We start from the raw sequence: 24137 nt of genomic DNA, 5'->3' as shown, positions 1-24137 counted from the left end.
AAAACTGAATCGAATACTTCTGATATCCCTGTGTTCATCAGGTGGCTGCCAAGGACACAGAGATTGGAACATGGAGTGACTGGAGTGTTGCTGTCCATGCTACACCCTGGATTGAAGAACCCGTGCCAGTTGTTTCCACAACTGAAGTGGAATTTCATACTGGTATAACGATGGCTGGTGATAAATAAATCTTTGTCAAGGAGGATGAATGCAGCACATAACCATAAATCGTAGGGGTAGCAGGGTGACACATCATGCTAACAGTTCGCCATCTTAACTCTATTTCCTAACTCTATATTTTCAATGGCAGTTTTTCATGACACCACCCTCTAGTGGTGCAATATTGTATATAACATTACAGAACACAACAACTGGTAAGTTATAGCCCCAATTTCAGTCAGAGGGAGACTCGTTTTTATCATGCAGATCTTTCTTGGTTGGAGGCTGTTCAGTGTGTAAATGTACTTTAACAGACGTTTTCAAAATACATGAGTCATTGTTCCATGAAAAGATCAATAACAGAGGACAATGAAACATAAGGAAACCCAAAGAGAAGTCTACAAATGTGCTGGCAGCTCAGTGTGACAGTCCTTTGAGCTAATGCGCTGATGTCAGGTTGTTAATGACAACGTTGCTTGGCAGGTTTAATATTTCCCACATTCAGCAGCTTACTCTAATGAGCTACAGCACTGGCATGACTGAAAGGATAGAGGGATAAAATAAAAATAATAGCATGTAAAACATAGTGGGCTCAGTAGTATGTTAACATGTTAAGATGGCTCATGTGTAGTTGTGAAGTTAGTAGTGAACAAAGGTTAACACTAAAAGTTAAATGAGATTGTAGTCTGTTGGCTGGAGGAATCATTGTGATAGCATAATATAGTATTCCAATAACATTCTCGACATTGTTCCTCTTGCCTGTGGCTTTCACAGTAAATTTTCTGAAGCATTTAGGTATGAAATTAATTTTAGTTAATAACTTTCTTAATGATTAAACAGAGTACACTATAAGCATTTGATAGCTCTGAATTTTTATTACAGTCTAAGCTATAAGACCCATCTGCCTCGAGACAAATCGACACACATCAACCTAAGTACCTGAGCCCTTCCTTTAAAAAAAAACCAAAACCAAAAAACTGCTCTTATGTTGTCAAAAAAATGTCAACTTCTGGCAGATCATATATATTAAAAAATTCATTATGGATATTGGATTTTCTGTGTGTGTGCGTGTGTATGTGTTGACTGGACACTATACTCAGTGACTGTGACAAAAACAGTCTCTGGGAATTATTTAGTTGGCACCACTTGAGCATATAGCAAAGACAAAGGACGACTCACTTGTGAAATTAATATCTTCAAAACTTTCTGAAGACCTTCAGCAAGACACCTATTCAAGGCCCAAATACTTGTCTGTGCACCATCTTCACATCACACTGATGGAGGAAAGAAGAAATGGTTGAATGAAAAAAAGAAGCAGACAAGGATTTGGACGATTTCCATTTTAGTCTTGCAGATGTAGGGAGTATTTACTCACCAGATGAGTGTTCAGTCAGGACCCCTATAGGACATTAATTTATGTTTGGTGGTATGGTTCAGTGACACTCTCCTTATGACCTCACTGCCCTACCACAGAACACAAAAAGCATGAAGCAAAAATTAGCAGAACAAAAAATTAGAGCAGAACATGACAGCTGATATGAAATGTGGCATGAAATGTGGGGCTGGTGTGAAGGTGGGTTGCAAAGTAGCTTATATTTGTGCAGCACCTGTGGGCACACTAAAGCAGCTTAAATTGCAAGTGGGCAAATTTATCAATACCCTATATTAATGTCAAAGGACACACTATTAGTATACATCTATGTTACAGCAACAGTACTTTTAATCTTTTGAAGTTAGCAAAAACAGATCATTTTTAAATGTCATGCAGAGGAAAAACTGTATAAAACTGGAATATTACATTGTCTGTGGACCCTCTAAGCTGAAGTGGCTAGGGCAGAAATATATCCTTAGTAGGTCTACTGGCAATGTGTACATCTGCAGTATTAAATTATGCAACTTAAAAGAACATAACGTGAAAGCACTCAGGCTGAGGAAGCTTCTATTATCGATATGTTACATCTTGAAACTAACCACCAAGATCAACTTTAAACTGTGCGTACTGTATCAGACAGGCAAGCACAGACATTGATGCAGGTCTGCAAAATGTGTTAGATTATTCAATAATATGAAAATATATTACTAGCCCTAGAAAGTTTATTACAAAGCTGATAAAATATTAATTAAAAAAACAACTCACAGATTGTAGCAAAAAAATGTAAGGTTGCTATTTCCACAATTGTATGTCGTATAATATAAGTAGTATAGTATGATACTACACTCAAAAAAATAAAACATTAGATTTACTTAAAAAAGTTATGTCAAGTGGTTCCACACAACTGCTTTAAGTAACTTTTAAGAAATGTTGTTACTTAGTTTGAACTCAATACTGTTAAGTTAGATTTACGTAAGTGTATTGGCTAAATGTAACTTAATTGCAATGCTTAGCTGATACTTATCTTTGTTGCTTTAAGCCTACATAACTTGTTTAGGCAATATCTTTGTAATACTGTTACTTAGCTGGTACATAACTTTTCTGCTTTAGAAGGACATAACCTGGTTAGGTAGTATCTTTGTAAAACTGTTATGTAGCTGCTACATAACTTTGTTACTTTTGAATTATATAAAATTGTTAAGTAATTTCTATTCAATACAATTACAAATAAATCATTTACACTGGTTACTTCCATACAAAATAGCAAAGTTTCTTAAAAGTTACTTAAAGCAGTTATGTGGAACCACTTGACATAACATTTTTAAGTAAATCTTAGGGAGATCTTTTAGGAAGAAATGAAGACAGCACCCAAATTATCAAACACAATCCTGCCTTTAATAAGCACATTCAGTGCATATAAAATACTTTTTTCCAAGCACAACAGCTTAACACAAAGTGCAATCAATGCAACTTGTTACAAATTCCAAGTGAATATTTTGTGCAGAAAATGTAGATCAGTATAAAGTGCTAACCAACTTGTCGTCAAACTAAAATGATTAAAAAAAATGATCCAACAAAGTCCTGTCTTTACTAAGCACATTCAGTGCATATTAAATACTTGTTGACAGACCGAAAAGACTGTAGAGCCGTAGCTTAACACAATGTGCAATCAATGCAGACAACTTGTTACAACTTTAACTAAATACTTTGTGCATAAAACAATATTTTACTTCAAAGATCAGTGAAGTGCTAACCAACTTGTCTTTCAACTGGTCCAGAAAGCATCCAAATTATCAAAAAAAAATCCTACATTTTACAGGACGTTTCAGGAATTATTTTCAAACACTGATAAGCATGAAAGAGCAAACTAAACTCATTTAAAACAGTGAAAATTGGCTGTTTTGTTCAAAAACTGTACTGTAAAACAGTGCTACTCAGTTTTTCAAGTTATGGTTACATCCCAAGTTGCAGACAGCTGCCAAATGTCACATTCTTTGAAATATCAAATCACAGCGGCCTAACCGCTAGAACTTTTTAAAATGTCTGTCATTTTCTGTATGTTGTCAAGTAGCAGTAGAAGTGCAACACCAATTTTTTAAGTAACAGTATTTTGCTAAAATGCAAATGAACATTATTGTTCTCTAAAACTGGTGAATGTTCCCAAGAAACAGTACTGACAATGAAAAAAAGTGTTTATGAACAACTTAACTATACCTGAACGTAAAGCATTCAAACTAAGTTAAGCAATAAGGGCCTCCCGCTTCCTCCTCTTTATTCAAGGAGTTTGTTTCTGAGCACTTGAACTTTGTTTGATAGCTTCTTAGCATCAAGTCCCATCAGTACTTTCTGAAAAAACTCAAAAGTGTACCTGAGGTTGGATGGGTAGCTCATGTTTAAAGTGTAGATCAGGCCGAACAACAACACAACAGCAGTGGCAACATCAGGAAGATCTCTGAGCACAGCGACACCCTCAATTATGATACCAATGTCTTCTGCCGGGTCAAGGTCACGCTCTCCTTCTGGTTTGATGACGTAGATGCCAATGAGCGTCTTCTCCATTTCACTTTCGGCCTCATGGAAGTCCACATCCTAAAAAAATTAATAAGTAAATAAACATAATAATACAAGTTGCAGGGTTTCATATCAATTAAAGGGATATTCCACCCAAAGTGGAAATTTGTCTATTACCATAAATTGCCAAGAGTTAGATAAGTGAGAAAAAAGCATTTTGTAACCAGCACAGTACATTTCTGATCTTATACCCATTGTTCCTGGTGAGCTCAATAATCATGTCGACTGCAAATGAAAAGTAAAAAGTAACACGACGGATTTGCAGGAGGAGGCGATTTAGACTTGGGCCTACATTACGGTTACGCCAAAGCACCCTGTAACCCGCCATGGCATAGCACTTGGATACAACAACAGTGGTTGAAAAAGCCTCTGGTTTCCATAAATAAACACATATTCGAATATCCATGCACCATGCAGCGGCGGCTTACAGTGTTGTATGTGGTAACCATAATGTATTCCCAAGTCTAAATCTACTCCTCCAAATCCTTCAAGTTACTTATTACTTTTCATTTAAAGTCGACATGATTATTGAGCTCACCAGGAATAATTCGTACCATTAAAGAGTCATTTGCAACCAAAATGCTTATAGTTCCCATTCACTCCATTTTTTAAATGCTAGGCAAAAGCAAATAGACTGCTGCCGGATCAGGAGAATTATTGCACTGGTTACAAAATTATTTTTTCTCACTTATCTTACTCTGGGTAATATGGTAATAGACCAATTTTCACTTTGGGGTGGAATATCCCTTTAAGCTGCAAAACAGTAGACAGCTCAGAGCGAGATGAGAGGTGTTGGTCCATCATCTAGATTACACGGCAGAACAACAAAGCAGAAAGACAGTACACTCAGCCCACATTACACCCCAACTGTAATGGCAAGGGTCACTCCCGCATAAGCTTGTGCTTTTATATCTCCAATAATGTTCTAATTTTAACTTTTTGTTATAATCTAATGAATGCGTGTGAGGAAAAATTACCGTCAGTTAAATTTTTATTACTGGAAATTGTTTCTATTTGATTACTTGCCTGATATTCTTTGATCAAGCTGTTCGGATCTTCATTGAGGTAGACTGCAAGTCCTTTCAGCGTACACACTCTTCTCATTGCAACTGTGTCGTTCTGTAAAACATAAAAGCAAATTTTACTTAGCTAAACTTTAAAGACATTTTCAGTTAACTTCAGCAAAATAAATGTATATAATGCTTTGAGAAAAAAAAGTCCATGACACACTACAGAAGAACAACAAAATTTAAAATAAAAAAAATTAAGGAAAGAAGGAACATTATCATTTGAAAAAATGTGACGAGCAAAAAAAGGTAACCACAGGATCCCAAAAAAAACAGAAACCCGACCAAAAACAGCAGCATGAAGAATCCAGTGAGGAAGAGGATGAACAAGAGGTCACACCAAAGCCAGCCTGAACAGAGGATTTTTTTTTTTTAAAGTAAACCACTGAGTCCACTGATCTAAGGCTTAGGAGGAGAGTTCCAGAGTTTGGGGGCCACAGCAGCAATGATCTGTCACTTTTGGTCTTTAGACTGTTGTGCACTACCAGGCTTTGATCACTGGACCTCAGGGACCTGCTGGGGGTGTTGGGACTGAGAAGATCTCCATTGTATGATGGTGCTTGTCCATGTAAGGCCCTAAGGACCAGAACCAGGATCTTGAAATGAACCTTGAAGTTGACCAGCAGCCAGTGACGCTGGAAGAGAAGCGGGGTGACGTGGGTGTGTTTGGAGGACTTGAACAGGAGGTTTTGCAAGGACAAATGAAAAAACAGTTGTAGTACTAAGCTCAGAGACCTCCCTTTATCCCGTCTTGGTTTGAAAGGTGCCTGATGGCAGTTTATTCTAGCTTCAGCTTTTCTACTGTAAATGCCAAAATTCTCCCCAGGGAGCCGCGGCAAATCCCGTTTTGGAAACGCTACTGTCCTGTAAAAACAGCTTTTAATTCTGGCAATTTTTTTTATAAAGTATCCAAATCAACTTAAAACTTTATTACTGTGACAACACTATCATGAAAAGGACAAAGAATAAACAATCCCATAATACCAACATTAAACTTTACCTTACAATAGAAGGAGACAACAAAATCATATGTATTAAAAGAGGGAATGAAGCATTGAAAAAAATTAATTCCAAACCTCATCAATTGCAGCCATGATTTCTGTGATCTTGCGTCCAGATGTTCCTCCCTTGTTTCTGAAGACTTTGGTCAGTTTGGTTGTGTTGTTGTCCAGCTGTGCCATAAATGTGGATGTTAGCGGGATCGTAGTGATGCGCTGGAATTCAGCATTTATCTGTAAAATAAACAAATGTTTAGCGTGATGGGTTTAAAATATTGCATGTGGAGTGCATTTGCAGATCAACTGATTCAGTTACCTCACGTGGAGAAAAAAGAGCTGGCCATCGGCTTTTAAAGTCAGCTACGAAGGGCATGTCCTGAAGAATTTCTTGCCTCCGGTGAGGAAAGGTTTGGGCCATTTTTGCTTTGATGGTTTCATTGTTGTTCTTCTTCTTGAACTCTGAAAGCAGCACCAACCTTTCTTCTTCCTGACTCTCTCGGGTTTCTCCAGCTGGATAATCAGGGCAGAAATTCACCTCTGCTCTCCTGGGTTTCTTGACTTGGTTGGGATGCACATTACTGTTCCCTCTTCTTTTGAGAGAATTGATGACCAACTCACTACACCCTAAGTTCTTCAGTTTTCCACGATAGTTTGACATTTTATACTTCAAACTGATCTTCCATGCAGAAAATCCAGTTTCTGAACCCTTCTCTTTCAAGCATGGATGCTTTACAACCAAAGCTTGGCAAACATCACTAAGATTGCTGTCTGAAGGGTAAGCTTTGTACTTCATAATTTCTGAAGACAAGCTCTCTAAAATGTCAGACTTGAGCTTTGGTTTTAGGGTTAAAAGTGTTCCATTGGCTTGGAATTCCTGGTTGCCTTTTGTCAATTGCAGCTCTACATCGAAGCTAAACTCAGGTATGCGAAAGTCCAGTGGCCAGGCTTCTGATCGCAGCGTGGAGTTTGCTGAGCTCGAGGAGCTTGATGACCTGGATTCTGGCGATGACAGTATATCTGTGTCATAATCAGGGTTGTGGCCAGAGCAGGGGCTACCCAAGTTAAATGAGGACACACTGCTTTCATTACTACCAGTGGATGTTTCTGGAACACCTGTTTTAATCACTTTTATTTTGTCCATGTCTTTTAGATCAAATGTGGATGTCATGTTAAGGAACTGATTAAAATCTGTGTCCATGTACTGCAATCTGAACTGTTCAGAAACTCCGCACTGATTTTCAATCTCCGCTTTGAGCTCGTTAACATTCTTTGGTATCCCCAAAGGAAGGGTTAACTTGAGTGCGTTGTTCTCCCCCAGGATTATCAGAAGCTTTGTTGGGGCTGTCATTTCTGATGTCCCAATCTCCAACTGTTACTCTAAAAAATAAGTGCAAGAACATGAGCAGGTGGTTCCCAAACTTCAGTACATGTTACATTTTTTTAGTGGTATTCAGAATTTTGCAGCACAATTTTTTTTCTAGTATTTTTACAAGGCTTGAAACATATCCGAGTAGATTTAAGTTCTGGTCCAACTATTTTTAAGAACCAAACTTTGAGAAGAACTGCTATACAGCACAAAAATTAAATCGGCAACATGGACATTAAAATTACCTGAACAGTGTATGTATCTCTTTAATGTAACCATGCGAGAAGCTCCGACTTGGTAGTCACAAAGTGGATAACAATCCACCAGATCCTCATGTGCAACAAGAGAAATTTCCTTTGGAGATGGGTCAATTTTGAAGGATCCATAGTGTTCAGTGTACCACGAGCTCAGTTTTTTTTACTATAAACACCAACGAATCTGCCAAAATACACATCTGCAGGATTTCAGCAAACTCTGGCAGACCCCCCAGTGATCCATGTACTATTAACATGCCCTTCCTGTAGTAGATGCCTGCAACAGACACACTCTGGGCAAGGCTAACTACAGCTGTGTCAGGGTACTTTTCAGCAAGACAATGTGCAATTTCACGTTTGAGAAGTTCTACTGGGACTGCCGAGACTCGTGAAACCTCAAAAGTGGCTTTGCTACAGCCTGATGAATGCATGTAATGGCCAATCATGAGCTGGTGTTTGGTTGACAAAGACAGGGTTATGTTTTTGAAGCAGTTTGTGTGTCTAGCAACTTTTTTAAAAAATGTGTGCTTTGCCTCGAATCTGATTGTCCATAATAAGGCAAGTGGACCAAAATGGCGAATTATTGAGGGATAATGAGCCAGAAAGTGATGTTTTGGCAATGGTCTTCTATCTGGGCATACTTCTTTGTACCTTTGATGGTGGTCTAAAATCTTACTCTCCAGGTATGCAACTGAGTCACTGTTATGAACAGGACACACAACAAGCTCAACAATATCCTTCAAATCTAGTAGAAGTTCCCAAGCTGGTTCGTTTTCAGGTATGTGTTGTCCAATAATAAGTGGCAGAAGTCTTAGTAAACACCAATTTTCATGTGCATTGCCACCAACAGTTTTTTTACTAAGAAAATTGTGAGGCAATTTCTGAGGGCGATTAGTCTGATCCCCTCCTTTGTAGGGAAATGACTGAACAAGTCTATTTAGATTTTCAAAAGTGATGTACTTCTTGCCTATTAGTATTCGAAGGCACTCAGCTATCTCAAAAGGCACAATACCTTCAAAAAGGTCATGTGCAAGATCAGGGGGGAATCCTGTAGTGACCTTGAAGAAAGACAGACTGTCTGCTAAGACACACGAGCTTTTCACACCACAACAAGCTACCCCTGTCTCACGTGCAGTTGCTATGTGTACACGATGGAGCTCCTCAGTTCTCAGAGAAAAGTCACTATTTGCAGCTTTTGATTCAATTTCTGAGCGTGTAGCAGTACAAAACCTGCAAAAGTAATCTCCAGAAAAACTTTCCACAAAACCGGCCAATCCATGAGCTCCGAGGCTGTCTGCCACTACATATTGGACAGTGCCTTTAAAGTTGACCCCTAAATTGTCAATGAACACTCCCTGCTGCTCTAAAATGACAAGGTCTTGCAAAAGTGGCTCAAATATTTTTGAATAGCCAAAGGTCCTAAGGTCCTCACTTTTGCACAAGAGAGCCAAATAAATAGAAGAGAGGGATGAATGACTACCTGGTGGCAAGTTACCTAAAATCCAGTAAACTGAGCAAAGTTTATGCTTTTTCCGTGATGTCCCCAATGGATTGCAAATTTCGAAATCATCAACATAAAGACAAATAGAGATTCTTAGTTCACCGCCTGAGAAAAACTCATTATTTTGAAAATGTAGACCATCTTTATATGATGTATACTTTTCCTTATTTACAAAAGGATTCTGATTGTGGCTAGTGACAAATTTGTTCAGTATGTTTTCTTGTTTAAATATCTGCTGTAATGATTTTAGAATAGGAATATACTGAAAGGTCCTCTTGCTTTGGGAGTCGAGAATGTATTCAATTGGATCAATTACTTCAAAATGTTTTCTGTAATACTGTCTGCGTTTGAAGGCAGTGGCAAGTGTGCCGTCCTTTTCTATGGCTTTTAACAAAGGGTTAAAAGAAACTGCCTTTGTCAGTTCTTCAATAACAGGCTGGTCTAGACAAAGGTTATGATTCTTGAGTATGTCTACAATTACTTGATTTGTCAAAGGCACTGATGCACAGCTTATCAGGTAGTGCAATTCTGAAAGCAACTCGTCAATTGCTATGCTGGGAACATGAAAATAGTTTTCCAACTTAAGTAAAAGAGATGCAAAATTAAGTTCTATTACATTTGCCAAATCTTCAGTCTCACTTGTAGTTGTATCGTGATCAATATTTGCACTTATGTCCTCTTCTACAATAGTGTCTGTACTGTCATCAGCTGATGTTTGGCCTACAATAGTGTTAGCAATACCGATTTTAAAGTCTTTTAAGGTATAAGGATTGTGTTTCCTATTTCGATGAGACTTGAATGTACCATAGATATTTGTTTTGAAAGAACAACCCTCAAACATGCAATGCACAGTCTCGTTACATTTTAGATGGTTGTTAATGTGAGAAAAATACTCCTGCTCCGAAGCTATGTTGCAGCAGGAACACAAATGGCAGTTAAATGTTGCCAAACTCACAGACTTGTCTAGAGTTCTTTGGGTATGTGATCTGCTTAAGTGGCTATGTAGAGCATTCCATGTTTTGAAAACACAGACACAATCAGAATAGGCACATGGATACTGCTGTCTACTATGAACTAACCTGTAGTGTTTTAATAACAGAGCTCGTGATGACACCACGTTTTTGCACCATTTGCACTGCCACATCAACGTATCTGGGGGAGAAGCACAAAAGACATTTTCATTACACTGTCCCTGAAAAAACTAAATAATTTGCACATTGTTAATGTTTCATATTAATCAGTTTTATTTTTAATATTGTATGCTACAACAATGAATTTATTGATCTACATCATCACCACTGCATATTGTGTAAATGTGTGTGTAATCTGACATTAAAAGTCGAGTGAGAAATTCCATGGACATTGTACAACATTAATGCAGTTCATCTTACACCAGCTTACTAAATGCTTTCTGCAAGCTACATCAAAACGTAAGCTGAAATATTAGACAGAAAATACACCCTAACCTGTCTGCTAGCAAGGAGCGCTTCTCCACTGTTGTTGGCTAAAGTGCAACGCAGTCAGGCGTCCGAGTATAAACTTGGCGCGAAAGTGCGTGCCGGACCGAATGCGCTGCCTGTACCGACGCATACCGACGCTAGCGCTACACTACATTTGGGCTGAAAACAGAGCTTTGCTATTGCAATGGAGTCCCCTCCAAAATCATTTGGAAACTCACGTGCAGCAAGTCCACGTTAGCAAACCTTTACCGGGCAAAACCCTGCCTGTACTCTTTTCTTAGTAGCACTTGCGACATTAACTGACGTGTGAACATATATATGTAGACGGGCTTTACAAGAAAAATGACTTCTTACCTGATTTTTGGACAAAAATGCGGCTGAACCAGTCCACATGGCGAAGAAATAGCAAGCTTGAGAAAGAGGGTGGTGCGCATGCGCATTGGCCCTTATTTAGGCGGGCTCTGCACGCAGCAGTATGTGCAGAGGGACAAACCTGTGAATTTACGCAATAATGTTACGTTGACACAGTTCAATGACTTTGTGTAACAACAAAAAGTAACAACATTTCATTAAATTTGCACAAACACTTTAAGGATTTTTGCAAAATCGAGTTTATTAAGAACAAACAACAAAATCTACTTTAGTAAAAGCAGAGATAGGCTGAGTTCATTTTTTTGAGTGTACTTCTACTATTATTATTATTAGTAGTAGTAGCAGTAGTAGTAGTAGTATTAGCATTACAACTATATAACTCAGTAGAAAGCGACTTAGTTCTTACAAAATATGTAGAAAAATGGACACAGCTTCCTCAAAGCGCCTCAAACTTGCATTCTTTGAATGACCAGCAGGGGGTATCTGCTTGCCAGTAAGATGTCTGGCTTTACGATTTATGATCGAATAACCCTATTGCTCACTTGATTGCAATAACATTTTCCTGGTGAGTTTATGGTCTTAATCACTAGTTTCAATTCTTATTTAATACTGCATGATATTCATTTTCTAATTTATGGTCCCATTAAAAGGTATAAAGATGATAAAGTAGGGAGTGCTTCAAGGCAAGCCAGGTTTGACTCTGACTTCTTGCCACTCTGTGAGCATGATGGGTTCTTAGTTTCTAACTCAGATACAACCTTCTTCGTTATAACAGATTTCCAAAAACAGACAACAGCCTACATGCTACCTACATGCTTCCATGATTTAAAGAGTCACTTAAAAGTCAAGAGTTTTTGACCATATGACCATATGGTTCTTCTACAACACCTCTTTTTCATCAAGAGTAGTAAATTGATCGCTTCCCTGGGTTAAACTGCTATTTGACAAAAAAAGACTGTCCTTGAGATAACCCTCACATAATGCTGCTCCTCGTCATCTTTACATCCAGTGTAAGCAAATGAGATGTGTGATCATTAGCAAGCTGTATTATTAGACTGAACAGGCAATGATAGTAGTATTGATCATCTCAGCTAACTCTGAGGCAGAAGGCAAATAAGCATATTTCCTAAAATGTCAAACTATTCACTTAATGCTCCACATGAGGAAAGCTCTGAATTTATGATATATTAATTTAGTTTGCTGTAATTTATTACAGAGCACTCACACCAATACACTACAGAAACTTTCATTTTGTTCCCCCGAGTTTTCCAAACCATAGTGCTATAATGGTTTGGTGGATGTTGTTGCATTGTTGGGTTTATGTGTATTTATGCATTTGTATTTGTCTGTTTAAAACATTTTTAATGTGGGTTTACCATTATTTTCTTTCACTCACTTCTGAAGCCAATAATTTGACACTAATTTCTCTAAGGGGCAAAGTCTGTCTGTCTGTGCTTCTCTTTGTCTTTCTGAGAGTCTGTTAAAACGTAATGGTTTTACGGTAGAATACTGACTCCTCTTGGCAAAGAGTAGCACTGCACAATCATCGTCACATTCAGCACTAAATGAGCTCACACATACCTGGCAACACACAAACACTAATGCTGAAAGACACACTCACAACATGCAGCCTCCTCCAATACTCTGTGAGCCACAAACACATCAGCACAAACACACCCACACACACAGAGAGTCCTTCAGTTTGATAACCTGTAGTGTATACACAGACGCACACACATATAAACACTCAGTCAGTACACAGTGTATTATTCTTGGTCTCGTGGAGACGGAGAACAGGAGGTTATTGGGATTCTCCTCATGCTCCTTCTCGATCCAGCTGCCGCTTCTCTGCTTCCCTTCCCTCTCCCCTTGTCCTGTTTCTCTTCCCCTATCCTTCTCCATCTTGCCTCTAGCTCTCTTTTTTCTCTCCATTTCTTTTCCTTCCCTTCTCACTTCTCTCTTATTCTCACTCATATTAATTTCTAGCTTTTCTTTCTGGCCTTTTTCTACTTTCCTTTACAAATGTTACTCTTACTCGATCACTAATTACATTCAGATTTGGCTGTCATTCCAGCTGATCTGTGATCTGTACACTGTTCTTTGTTTGCTTGTTTGTAAAAACTGTAACAGATTATATAAATAATGAGTTATATAGTCTTTTTTGGACACTTTTTTGTAAACTTGCATCTGTACACCATAAACACTGGATTTAAAAGCAAGCAAACAAGAGATGATTGAAGTTCAGACTTCATTTTTCTATAAAGTGCTCCCTATTCAGAGACTCAAAAGTAATTGGACTGTTCACTGAACAGGGGTTTAATGGCCAGGTTAGGTCTGTTTCCTTGTCATTTCATGATAAATCAAATGTATAATTAATATGAAGTGATGACTTTGTGAGGTTGCATTCAAATTTGGTATGCATTCTTAAAAGAATGAATGCACTGGCGAGCTCAGGATTACCAAAAAGGCCTGAAAAAACACAAAAATCAAGTGGATGATCACAGAATTCTTTCCATGGTTAAGATTTATATATGTTAACAAAGAGGGTTTACACCAATGTGCAAACCACTGGTTACACTCAGGAACAGAGAAGCCAGATTAGGCCAGAAAATGTCTGAAAGAGCCTGCACAGTTTTGGAAAAGAAAAAAATGTATGAATAAGGAAAAAAACAGCAATGTCACGCCATGTGCCTGAATGGCTGCCAATGGAAAATGCTAGTATTTACTGATAGTGTGGCTGCTGATAGAAGTAATACGATGTAATGTCCAGGCCAAGAGACTGCTCAGATTCAGAAATGCTCAAATACTGTGGAACGGATTGTTTGGTGCTTCACAGTGCAAATGGATAATGATGCAAAACATGCTGCAAAACAAAAACAAAACAAAAAACAAAGTTGAATAGCAGTCCAGAACAGCAGAATGGGACTACTGAAGTAGAACCATGCAATGAGGCAATAAGGAAACAGAGACGATATCTGATTCCTGTCTATGATTCGTAAACACACACACACAAAATAAAATGTAGCCAAGGCCTGCTACTTTTAGCTGACCAACTTGTTAACATCTCCACACTCACCAATATTTTCTGGCTGCTCAGCCGAATAGTAAATCAACAGACTTCCTGTGACTTATTGATTGTCTTGCTCGGAGTCTTAACACGCAGTTACACATTCTCCTTTTCTTCTCCACTGTCCGTGTACCACATTTTGTGTTCTCCTTTCTAACACCCCACCCCTCCCCCCAACAACAGAGAGTCACCTATACATCATGCAAAAGTAGCTGCCAGTTGAACCTAAGTGGCTGTTCTGTTTCCCAGCATCGTCACAGAGCAGCTTTGAATCAGAAGGATAGCATGGGGGGCAGGCAAGAGACATTTAAGGATCCCATCCTCTGTGACTGGGCCATTGCTTAGCGACCACATTCCAAGAAGAGCGGATTAGCCGAGGCATTGCATCTAAGATATAAGTTGGTGCCTCACCCAGCGTGTGAGACAGAAACTGGACACTGTCTGGCACTGTATATTAGTTTGTGTATTTCATGTCTGGGGCTATTTATAAATGTATGGCTTCTGTTTCATGCCTTATAGTAGAACAGGAGTATCTATTAAAAGGCAACCAGGCTGAACCCTGCATAAATGCTTTAAGATCCTCTTCTTCTGTATACTCACTCTGAAAAGCACTACAGTTTGTGTAAACTTATAGTAAAAATTGCTAAGGTGAAGCAGAGTGTCAAAGTCAACAGATAGTGTTGCATAATCTGTTCGAAGGTGATCCCAATGTAAATATAAAAAACATATGACATAAGTTCTTTACAATAGTAGCTGCTTTGCCATTCCAAACTGTTTCGGGGATTCATAATTTAGATTCATAATTTATGCCACCTTGTTTGCCACTCTGCTGAAATGACTTCATTGACCCACAAATACAGCAGCAAGGGGGACAAAAAAGCCCAATCTAATCTCCAAAACAGAAACTCTACACTTCTGGATGATAACAGACACCACTTTCATGTGTGTATTTTGGATTAGGATATCCTAGCACCTCACACATCAACAGTATTTGCATAAACATGCAGCGTGCTTGGAGTTCGAGTCGTTCAGCAATTTTCTCATCTCATTAGCTTTTTGTCCTCCTCGTCTTTCTGCTTTTCTTAGCCTCTTCCTCCATTCTTCATCACATCACTGTCTCATCTGCTATGTTTACCTGTCCTCACCTAGCTTGTTACATCAGCATACACCCCATGACTGTATTTCCTTGTCACAGGCACATTATTTTCTGCATAATTTTTATTTCCTCTGTCACTCCAAAGCACAATGTTTTGCTCCAGGCAGGAAGTATTGCACTGAGCTGCTGAACATGTTAAATGCATCCTACCTCCCCCCCCCTTCGTTTCTCTCTTTCCATTTCACACCTGGTTGCTTCCCTCTAATATCTCCCAACTCCCATCGCAGTACTATACAACAGTCATTAATTGCAAGAAGAGGGAAATCATATTCTCTCTTCGCTAAAAAAAGAATGAGTGCAAACGTTGTGCACCAGTTAATATCTACTGTGCTGCCTGCAGCTGTAGCAGAGGTCCCGTTTTCTAAAGCATTAAACTGTGATATTTTTATTTGTCGAGCAATGAAAAACCGAAGCACTAAAAAATGCCTAAGCACATAGTGATTTTCAGCATATTTATGTTTGCCACAAGATGTTAAGTGCCTCTCTCACTCTCGTACGCTTGAGCGTAATTGGATTAGCTGAAAATATACAAGAGTATCATAACTTTTTAATGTTTCCGTAATTGAATATACACTTTTTGCACTCACCAGACTGTACAAGTCAGTAGATCTTTTAAGAAAATTGCGTGCCGATTGTATTAAAATTCACTTGCTTCTGCTACTAAGCTGCTGAGACCTTTTTTTCTATCTGTCTTTCTCTTTTTTTTCTTTTTTTTTAATCTTTACTGATTTGTTATTCTGAAATGTGAAGCCATGCAAAGTATTAGTCAAGCCCTGGTGCAGTCAAAAGAGTTTTTGTGAATCCAGTTGTTCTACGGCTTTGTATTACAGTTGGGTATAAATGGATAGATTTTCTAGCTGTGCAATTGACTATTATCAGCAATATATTAACTACCTTATTGCACATTTCCTTTATTTTTCACTCTTTCTATCCACCTCATGCTGTATTCCCCGCCTGCTTTACCTCGGGGTTTTTTACCTTGCCGTCTGTTTCCGTTCCAGTTTCTCCATATTTCATCTATATACTTTGTTCCCCGTCCTTTCTTTGCCCCGTTTCCCTGCGGCTTTAGCATGGAGGGGATTTTTTTTTTTATTCCAGCTCACTTCATAACTGCCTTGACAAGTTCTATATTGATTGCTTGTGCAGATTACAATTGATTTTGCTCTTCACTGTATTTTCCTTTCTGCTTGGTTCTTCCTGGTGTGATGAGCACTTTTCAGCATCCATTCATCAGCATGTCATTTTTTTATGTTTTTCACACATAGGGACAGAAGTATTGTGCACTGTGTTAGCCCAATAAAATTAATAAATAAACACACGGAGAAATGATAAAACTCACCAAGGATTGCAATTGTTAATTAAAATATGTTCCTAAGGTTTATTGTGTCTTCTGATAAATTTTCTACAGAGACTAAGACCTCCCCCATGCCATGCTCCAACGCACCACAGAAGGCTGAACCTCCAGTGGGAGGAGCTGCCACGGTCATCACATTTTTCTCCCGTTTGCTGTTAGGAATGCTGCTGCTGCTGCTTATGTGGTGAGCGACAACACCCGGATACACACACACATACACATACACATATACATAGATACACCATGTAGACTCCTTAGTCTACATGATCCAGTTTTCAAATTGATTAGTAACTCAATTGCTCACTCATGTATTGGCAGGTCGATGCATGTCTGTTTATGTGTTTATATGACATATATTTATATGTTCTGTTTACATGAGCATGTTTAATGGACCAGGAGCTGTAACATCTGGGTAGTTAACTCTTTAAATCCTGTTGAAATAGTAACGGTAAAGGTTTAGATTTCTTATTCTTCTTTTGCCTTGAGGCGACTGTTGTTGTGATTTGGCACTATATAAATAAAACTGAATTGAATTGAACTGAATTTTGGCTGCCCTGTTTAGGGGTTACCACAGCAGATAATCTCCCTATCCATAGTACTTTTTTGTCACACCAACCCTCAGCTTGTCCTGCTTCACTACATCCATGAATGTTTGCTATAGTCTTCCTCATCTTCTCCCACCTGGCCGTTCCATAGTCAACATTCTTTCTCCAGTATATCCACTATCGCTCCTCTACACATGTCCAAATCATCTCATCCTTGTTTTTCTAACTTTGGCTCCAAACGGCTCGACCTGAGCAGTCCTTCTGATGAACTCATATTTTATCTAAATGCTAAAAAATAAATATATACAATCTAAAATTAATGAAACCATGCGTAGAAGTTGTATTTTTTTCTTTTTACTTTAATCAAAAGATTAGCGACAGCTTTATACCAATAACACTTTAACAAAAATACATTAAACATGGACGCTTCTCCAGCTGAACACCCGCTGCAAGTGGAATGGTTGAATACAATTAAGGCACTTTCATGCCAGTTCCCCTCCCATGCAGCCTGTATGTGCAGGTCCAAATGGGAATCTGTTCTAATTTGTTTTAGAGTTACAAGCACACTCCATTTCAAAAGATGTCAACATTTCCATGTCAACAGATACACACCAAAGGATTAATAACTCTATAACAACAAAGGGAAGCAGAAAGGGTGACAGACAAATTAGACGACACAATTAGAAAATACTCTGGAAATATGTAGAGAATTATTGCAAATTATAGGAAATTATTATCAGTACGATTATATAGTATTGTGTAAGAGTCTTAAACAACTTAATTCCTATAGGAATTGGAAGCTGGTGATGCAATTCATTGAAATGTGCAAACACACATGAAAATACAAAATATATAAGGAAACAAAAGTTTGTACAATTGTAACGAACATTTCAAGTTGCTTTATTCTTTAACAAAGCTTGAGTTCCTTTAGGCAATGTTTCTTCTAATTTCTTTAAGTAGTTTTGAAGTAGTCTAGTTCTTCAGGCTCCTTGAATGACATTTAAAGCTCTTCTTTTGATGTTGGCTACAAATTAGGTAATAAAAAGTGCTTTGAGCACTTATGTAATGCTTTTCTACTCCAACTAAGTACCATCCCATTTATCAGGTCTGAGCTCTGGGAAGGCCAATCAATGACTGATAGTTTTCAGTTATGAATTGTTCTATCCACGTATGCCAGTATTGATGGATCAACTGAAGTGTCTGATTCATCTGTCAGATCCTGTGTCAGGTCTTTACTTGAATGTTTCCTATTAGTTAAGGACATGACTTTCACACACTGTTCATATGGTCTAGGTAGCTTTTTAGGGCTGCCAAGTCTCTTGCACTCAACTTGTCAAGTTTTCTCACATTTCTTAAGGATGCACTACACACCTTGTGAGGATATATCAAGTTTTCAGCTAATAGCTCTTTGGGAATCACTTTGTTGGTGCAGAAACATTATTTTATGCCTTTAAAACTGTTATTATAACAGCCCATAACTATATTTTTTATTAACTCAACTAAACTAACAAACTAACAAATTTCCCACATGTGGGACAAATACAGGTTATCTTATCTTAAAGAATTAGGAACAGGTTTTATGGTTTTATGACAGGCAGCTTTACTGCTAGTAACAAAAGACCTAATGGTACAATTTAAAGTTGGTTCTTTACTAAGTTGTCTGGAGACACAACATTGGTTCATCCGTATTAGGTACCTTTTTATGCTTGAATGGTTCATAGATTAGTGTTAAGTGTGGAAAAAAAAACCCTCTGAAAATGACATTGGCTGCTTTTTTCACTCATTCTCATTCCAATCCTTGTATCAGACTAAAAATAAGGGGGAAAGCACCCATGTCCAAAGAAAAATTTGAAAAGAGCTTCAGAAAGCCTGGAGAACAATTTTGTGAGTGTTTTGTTTTGTTTATTGTGAAGAAATGAGGGCTGGCTCAAGTCATATAGTTTGAGTCCCAACATCTTTGGTTTCTTACACAAAAGCTGTTAGAAGCCCCTTATTATGTTTTAGATGGTTGAGTTGATGGCAGCTCAACGAAAGTGCAGTCTTGTGCAGTGTTTAAAAAATGAAAAGCAGCTCATAACATTACGAGCTGATGCTGTTACTGCTATTAAGGATTAATCCCTTATGTTACATTATATCATAACTTACTAAGGAAATTAACTCATTACTGTTCCAACTAATAGCTTAATTGACTTTGGGAGCATTATTCTTTTCCTTGCCACAAGCATTATGGAGATGTGTTTAGCATCCAAGTGCTTTTACAGACACTACAGGGAGTGCAGAATTATTAGGCAAATGAGTATTTTGTCCACATCATCCTCTTCATGCATGTTGTCTTACTCCAAGCTGTATAGGCTCGAAAGCCTACTACCAATTAAGCATATTAGGTGATGTGCATCTCTGTAATGAGAAGGGGTGTGGTCTAATGACATCAACACCCTATATCAGGTGTGCATAATTATTAGGCAACGTCCTTTCCTTTGGCAAAATGGGTCAAAAGAAGGACTTGACAGGCTCAGAAAAGTCAAAAATAGTGAGATATCTTGCAGAGGGATGCAGCAGTCTCAAAATTTCAAAGCTTCTGAAGCGTGATCATCGAACAATCAAGCGTTTCATTCAAAATAGTCAACAGGGTCGCAAGAAGCGTGTGGAAAAACCAAGGCGCAAAATAACTGCCCATGAACTGAGAAAAGTCAAGCGTGCAGCTGCCAAGATGCCACTTGCCACCAGTTTGGCCATATTTCAGAGCTGCAACATCACTGGAGTGCCCAAAAGCACAAGGTGTGCAATACTCAGAGACATGGCCAAGGTAAGAAAGGCTGAAAGACGACCACCACTGAACAAGACACACAAGCTGAAACGTCAAGACTGGGCCAAGAAATATCTCAAGACTGGTTTTTCTAAGGTGGATGGGCCCGTGGCTGGATTGGTAAAGGGCAGAGAGCTCCAGTCCGACTCAGACGCCAGCAAGGTGGAGGTGGAGTACTGGTTTGGGCTGGTATCATCAAAGATGAGCTTGTGGGGCCTTTTCGGGTTGAGGATGGAGTCAAGCTCAACTCCCAGTCCTACTGCCAGTTTCTGGAAGACACCTTCTTCAAGCAGTGGTACAGGAAGAAGTCTGCATCATTCAAGAAAAACATGATTTTCATGCAGGACAATGCTCCATCACACGCGTCCAAGTACTCCACAGTGTGGCTAGCAAGAAAGGGTATAAAAGAAGGAAAAACTAATGACATGGCCTCCTTGTTCACCTGATCTGAACCCCATTGAGAACCTGTGGTCCATCATCCAATGTGAGATTTACAAGGAGGGAAAACAGTACACCTCTCTGAACAGTGTCTGGGAGGCTGTGGTTGCTGCTGCACGCAATGTTGATGGTGAACAGATCAAAACACTGACAGAATCCATGGATGGCAGGCTTTTGAGTGTCCTTGCAAAGAAAGGTGGCTATATTGGTCGCTGATTTGTTTTTGTTTTTGAATGTCAGAAATGTATATTTGTGAATGTGGAGATGTTATATTGGTTTCACTGGTAAAAATAAATAATTGAAATGGGTATATATTTGTTTTTTGTTAAGTTGCCTAATAATTATGCACAGTAATAGTCACCTGCACACACAGATATCCCCCTAAAATAGCTAAAACTAAAAACAAACTACAAACTACTTCCAAAAACATTCAGCTTTGATATTAATGAGTTTTTTGGGTTCATTGAGAACATGGTTGTTGTTCAATAATAAAATTATTCCTCAAAAATACAACTTGCCTAATAATTCTGCACTCCCTGTAGTTATGACCCAATGCCTAATACACATGTCACTGTGATGTTGTTTTTGCCCATTTTACCCACTGATTTTAAATGTGTAATAACTTCACACAACGCAAAAAGAGAAAAACTGTCCTCTTTTGCCATCCTGCCAGTTGAGCCACATATGCACAACAGGATTGGAGAAGTCACACTAGTGTGCAGCTACCTGCCAAGAATTAGAAGAGAAACACAAACAAATGTGTAGGGGATTTGCATTTTTTGCAAACAGAGTTATGGCTAAGTCAAAAAAAAGTCCCACTGAACCAAATATAAAGGCCAAAAAAGCAAACAAATTAAGAATGACATATAAGAGAAAGGCAAGAAGACAGATCATTCATATTTTGATGCAGTGCAGCTTGACGAAGCTAATTTGTGTTCCTCTTTCTGCAGATGTGAATATCTTATTGCTGAAGGCTGATGTGAAGTAGGAGGACAAAGAAGAAGAAGGAGGAGGCTGGTATTTTTTCCTGTTTTGCACATGTTTCAAGGATACAGTGCATTGATCATTTCGGTCCATCACACAGTTACTCACCAAAATTATTCAGACATTAGACAACGATAATGCGACTCAGCATTTTTGGAATATTTGATTTGCTGACAAAAAAACCCAAGAAAAATCTACAGAGGAACTTTGGAAGATTGTCATCGGTATCATCACCAACAGCAACTGCAGCGACCTGAGAGGCAAACACCAAAACAAGATTATTGTCTTACATTACCCCCTGGTGGATTTGATGAGCCACTTTAAACTGATTTGTCTCAGTTGGGTTTTAGAGGCTCCTCTTCGGCAACAGAATCAAGGCCACAGCTGACATCTCTTTTGACCTTTTTTTCTTCTTTTTTGTACTCACTCTCTTCTTAAGTCGCAGTGCAGTGCAGTACACACACACACAGACACACACTGATATAGGGCACGTGTATTTGTGTGTATACTTACAGCCCCTTATACAGCTTAATCATCATGCCAAAGACTCCACTACACCCCCAGCAAAGTGGTTCCCACCCAAGTCATTGAGCTTCCTGAAGCCTGTGCCTGTCTTCATCATGGGATGAAACCCCCAGAAAGTTGGGCGTGCGCACGTGTATGCGTGACATCTAATGGATGCTGAAACCCATTACAGGAATCAAACTGGGGACAAAGCCCTGCAGCCCATGTTTGTGTCAACCCGCCAGTTAACAAAGAAGTCACAAATTTATTCAGTCAGACTCTGAGTCTGCACATCTCCAACAACTGACAGAGCAGAGTGTTGTTTGTTGTTTTTTCTTTTTGTTTGTTTTTGTTTTTGTTTTTTCAACAAGAGGACTAACACTTTGGAGAAGTCAATAACCATAGTCTGGCTTATTTACAGTTAGCTTTACATAGAGCTTTGAGAAACCGGCAAGGACGACCTGAACTGTAAAAAAAAAACAAACCTAAAAGACAACAAAAAAACCAACAAAAAATAAATGAAATAAAGTGGATTTGAGACTGAACCATTCTTTCCCCACCGTTGTTTTTTATTTTGGGGTTGACTTTGTATTGATGGCAGCCAAGCTGGTTACTGGAACTCTGATACAAGCTATGTTGGTTTTCCATTCTGCTCTGTGCTGTAAAATACAGTAACACAAATCAGTTTGCTGTCTGACTTCTGACGCCTTTACAAACATTAGAAATGTCTTTTTGCAGTTTACATTTCAATAGCCAATATCAGTTACCAGTTAATATTATGTTATTCACAGGAATCTTGAAGTGTTTATTGTATTTTTTATGGACAAATAATAAAAAGACGCATATAGGAGTTTAGTTTTTTTTTCTCCAGACATTCTTAATGGCTTAATTCTCTTTGATCCTATTTTGTAAACTATGATACAGTATGTAACTTTAACAATGAACAAAAAGTTTATTATTTAATAATAATGTATGTATTAGCCGTAGAATGTCGTAACCTGTACCTGGGGTCTTTTTTATAGATGTATATACAATGACAGGTTTCAACCATTAAATGTGACCATTTCACAATGAATTACGATGCACTGGCCTCATGTTCATTTTGTGAACTTATAACACATGAGGGCAGACTAATGCCTCCTGCTCCGTCTGGTTGATCCTGATGATTTTCTCCTGGCAAAACAAGATGAAGGTGAGGTGCCAATGGGGGATGTTAAAAAAAAGAAGATGCAACAAGTTTTCATTATAATTAAAGTAAAGACAAATTACTTCCCAGACACAGCTATAAACACACAGTGCCTCATTTCAGGTTTTACAGATCGATACTTTTGACCTTGCAGAGGTAACGTTGTTTGCTTCTCAGTTTGTTTCTGAAAGATGAGTGTCTGCAGATTCTAACAAGCTCCACCGACACTGCATGGAGTGGTCATAAAGCTTAATACTTTATGGGCATGATGCATTATCCTTGATATAGTTCTTCTTGTTTTCTTTTTTATGGGGGGAATATTCAAAATTGCAAAAATTTCAAGATAGAGGATCTGTGTCAATTCTCAGAAAGACACTGAGAGCAGCATTGGTTCGAGCAACCTTGACGAGTGCATTTTTTAAAAGTCAGTTTCATACTCAATACACAGAAGGATACAAGGAAAACAAAACTAAGTTTAGACTCCAAGAGATTCAGCAGTGTGTTTACTTGAATGCCATCATCAGCACGCTGACAAGGTCATGACCACATACTGATCATTAGTAGTTCTGTATGCTTTATTTTTGTCTTTGTATGTTATTTTACCATGCTACTACGCCAAGTGCATCACACAGCCCACATCTGAGAGAAATTGGGATGTTGTTAAAATAGTTTTGCAGATATCAAAAGTGTTGGACAAACTGACTTGATGATTGTGCTATATCCCATTAGGGGAGCCGAATGTTTAGAAAGGTCAAAATGAAATGTATATTTGTAGAACTGACTGGAAAAAAGAAGAAAAGAAGATTTTTTTTAAACTATAAATAATTGCACAAAATGGATGGCTGTTCATCCAGAAATATTTCATGTGTTTTTGGTGTATGCATGTGGGTCAGACTGTCCATGCAAAGGGAAGCACACTCACAGTTCACAGACAGAAAAGAAATAAAGTTACACTCGACCTCCTATACCTCTCCTAG

At 38.4% G+C, this 24137-nt stretch overlaps 2 protein-coding genes across 6 annotated transcripts in view; one reads left to right on the top strand and one right to left on the bottom strand.

The window, feature by feature from the left end:
* Positions 1-23049, top strand: part of cntfr (ciliary neurotrophic factor receptor) — a 237366-nt gene extending 214317 nt beyond the window's left edge. Inside the window, exons 9-11 of the mRNA XM_085413595.1 lie at positions 42-162; positions 16752-16881; positions 21437-23049. Coding sequence (XP_085269721.1) covers positions 42-162; positions 16752-16881; position 21437 — 252 coding nt within the window. The 3' untranslated portion in view covers positions 21438-23049. The remainder of the gene's footprint in view (positions 1-41; positions 163-16751; positions 16882-21436) is intronic.
* LOC146665825 (uncharacterized) lies at positions 2376-11174 on the bottom strand. Of its 5 annotated transcripts, none has more exons than XM_085413589.1 (7): positions 11103-11174; positions 10368-10440; positions 6484-7544; positions 6246-6401; positions 5655-5804; positions 5129-5221; positions 2376-4120 (listed from the first exon to the last, which is right to left on the bottom strand). In XM_085413589.1, exons 3-7 carry the CDS (start codon positions 7513-7515, stop codon positions 3803-3805), a joined length of 1749 nt encoding a protein of 582 aa, XP_085269715.1. In that variant the 5' UTR covers positions 7516-7544; positions 10368-10440; positions 11103-11174; the 3' UTR covers positions 2376-3802. The 5 variants fall into 5 exon arrangements, with proteins under 5 accessions (XP_085269715.1, XP_085269714.1, XP_085269716.1 ...); XM_085413588.1 differs by having other exon boundaries at positions 7779-10440; positions 11103-11132; XM_085413590.1 differs by lacking the exon at positions 11103-11174 and adding an exon at positions 10967-11015.
* Positions 23050-24137: the final 1088 nt, after the last annotated feature.

The sequence above is a fragment of the Rhamphochromis longiceps genome, linkage group LG7, assembly GCF_057381845.1.
Source record: "Rhamphochromis longiceps isolate RC_006_pf linkage group LG7, R_longiceps_female_GT1.1, whole genome shotgun sequence".
Lineage (NCBI taxonomy): Eukaryota > Metazoa > Chordata > Actinopteri > Cichliformes > Cichlidae > Rhamphochromis > Rhamphochromis longiceps.
The sequence above is the reverse complement of the archived record's forward strand: the minus strand, read 5'-3'. Positions and strand labels throughout refer to the sequence as shown.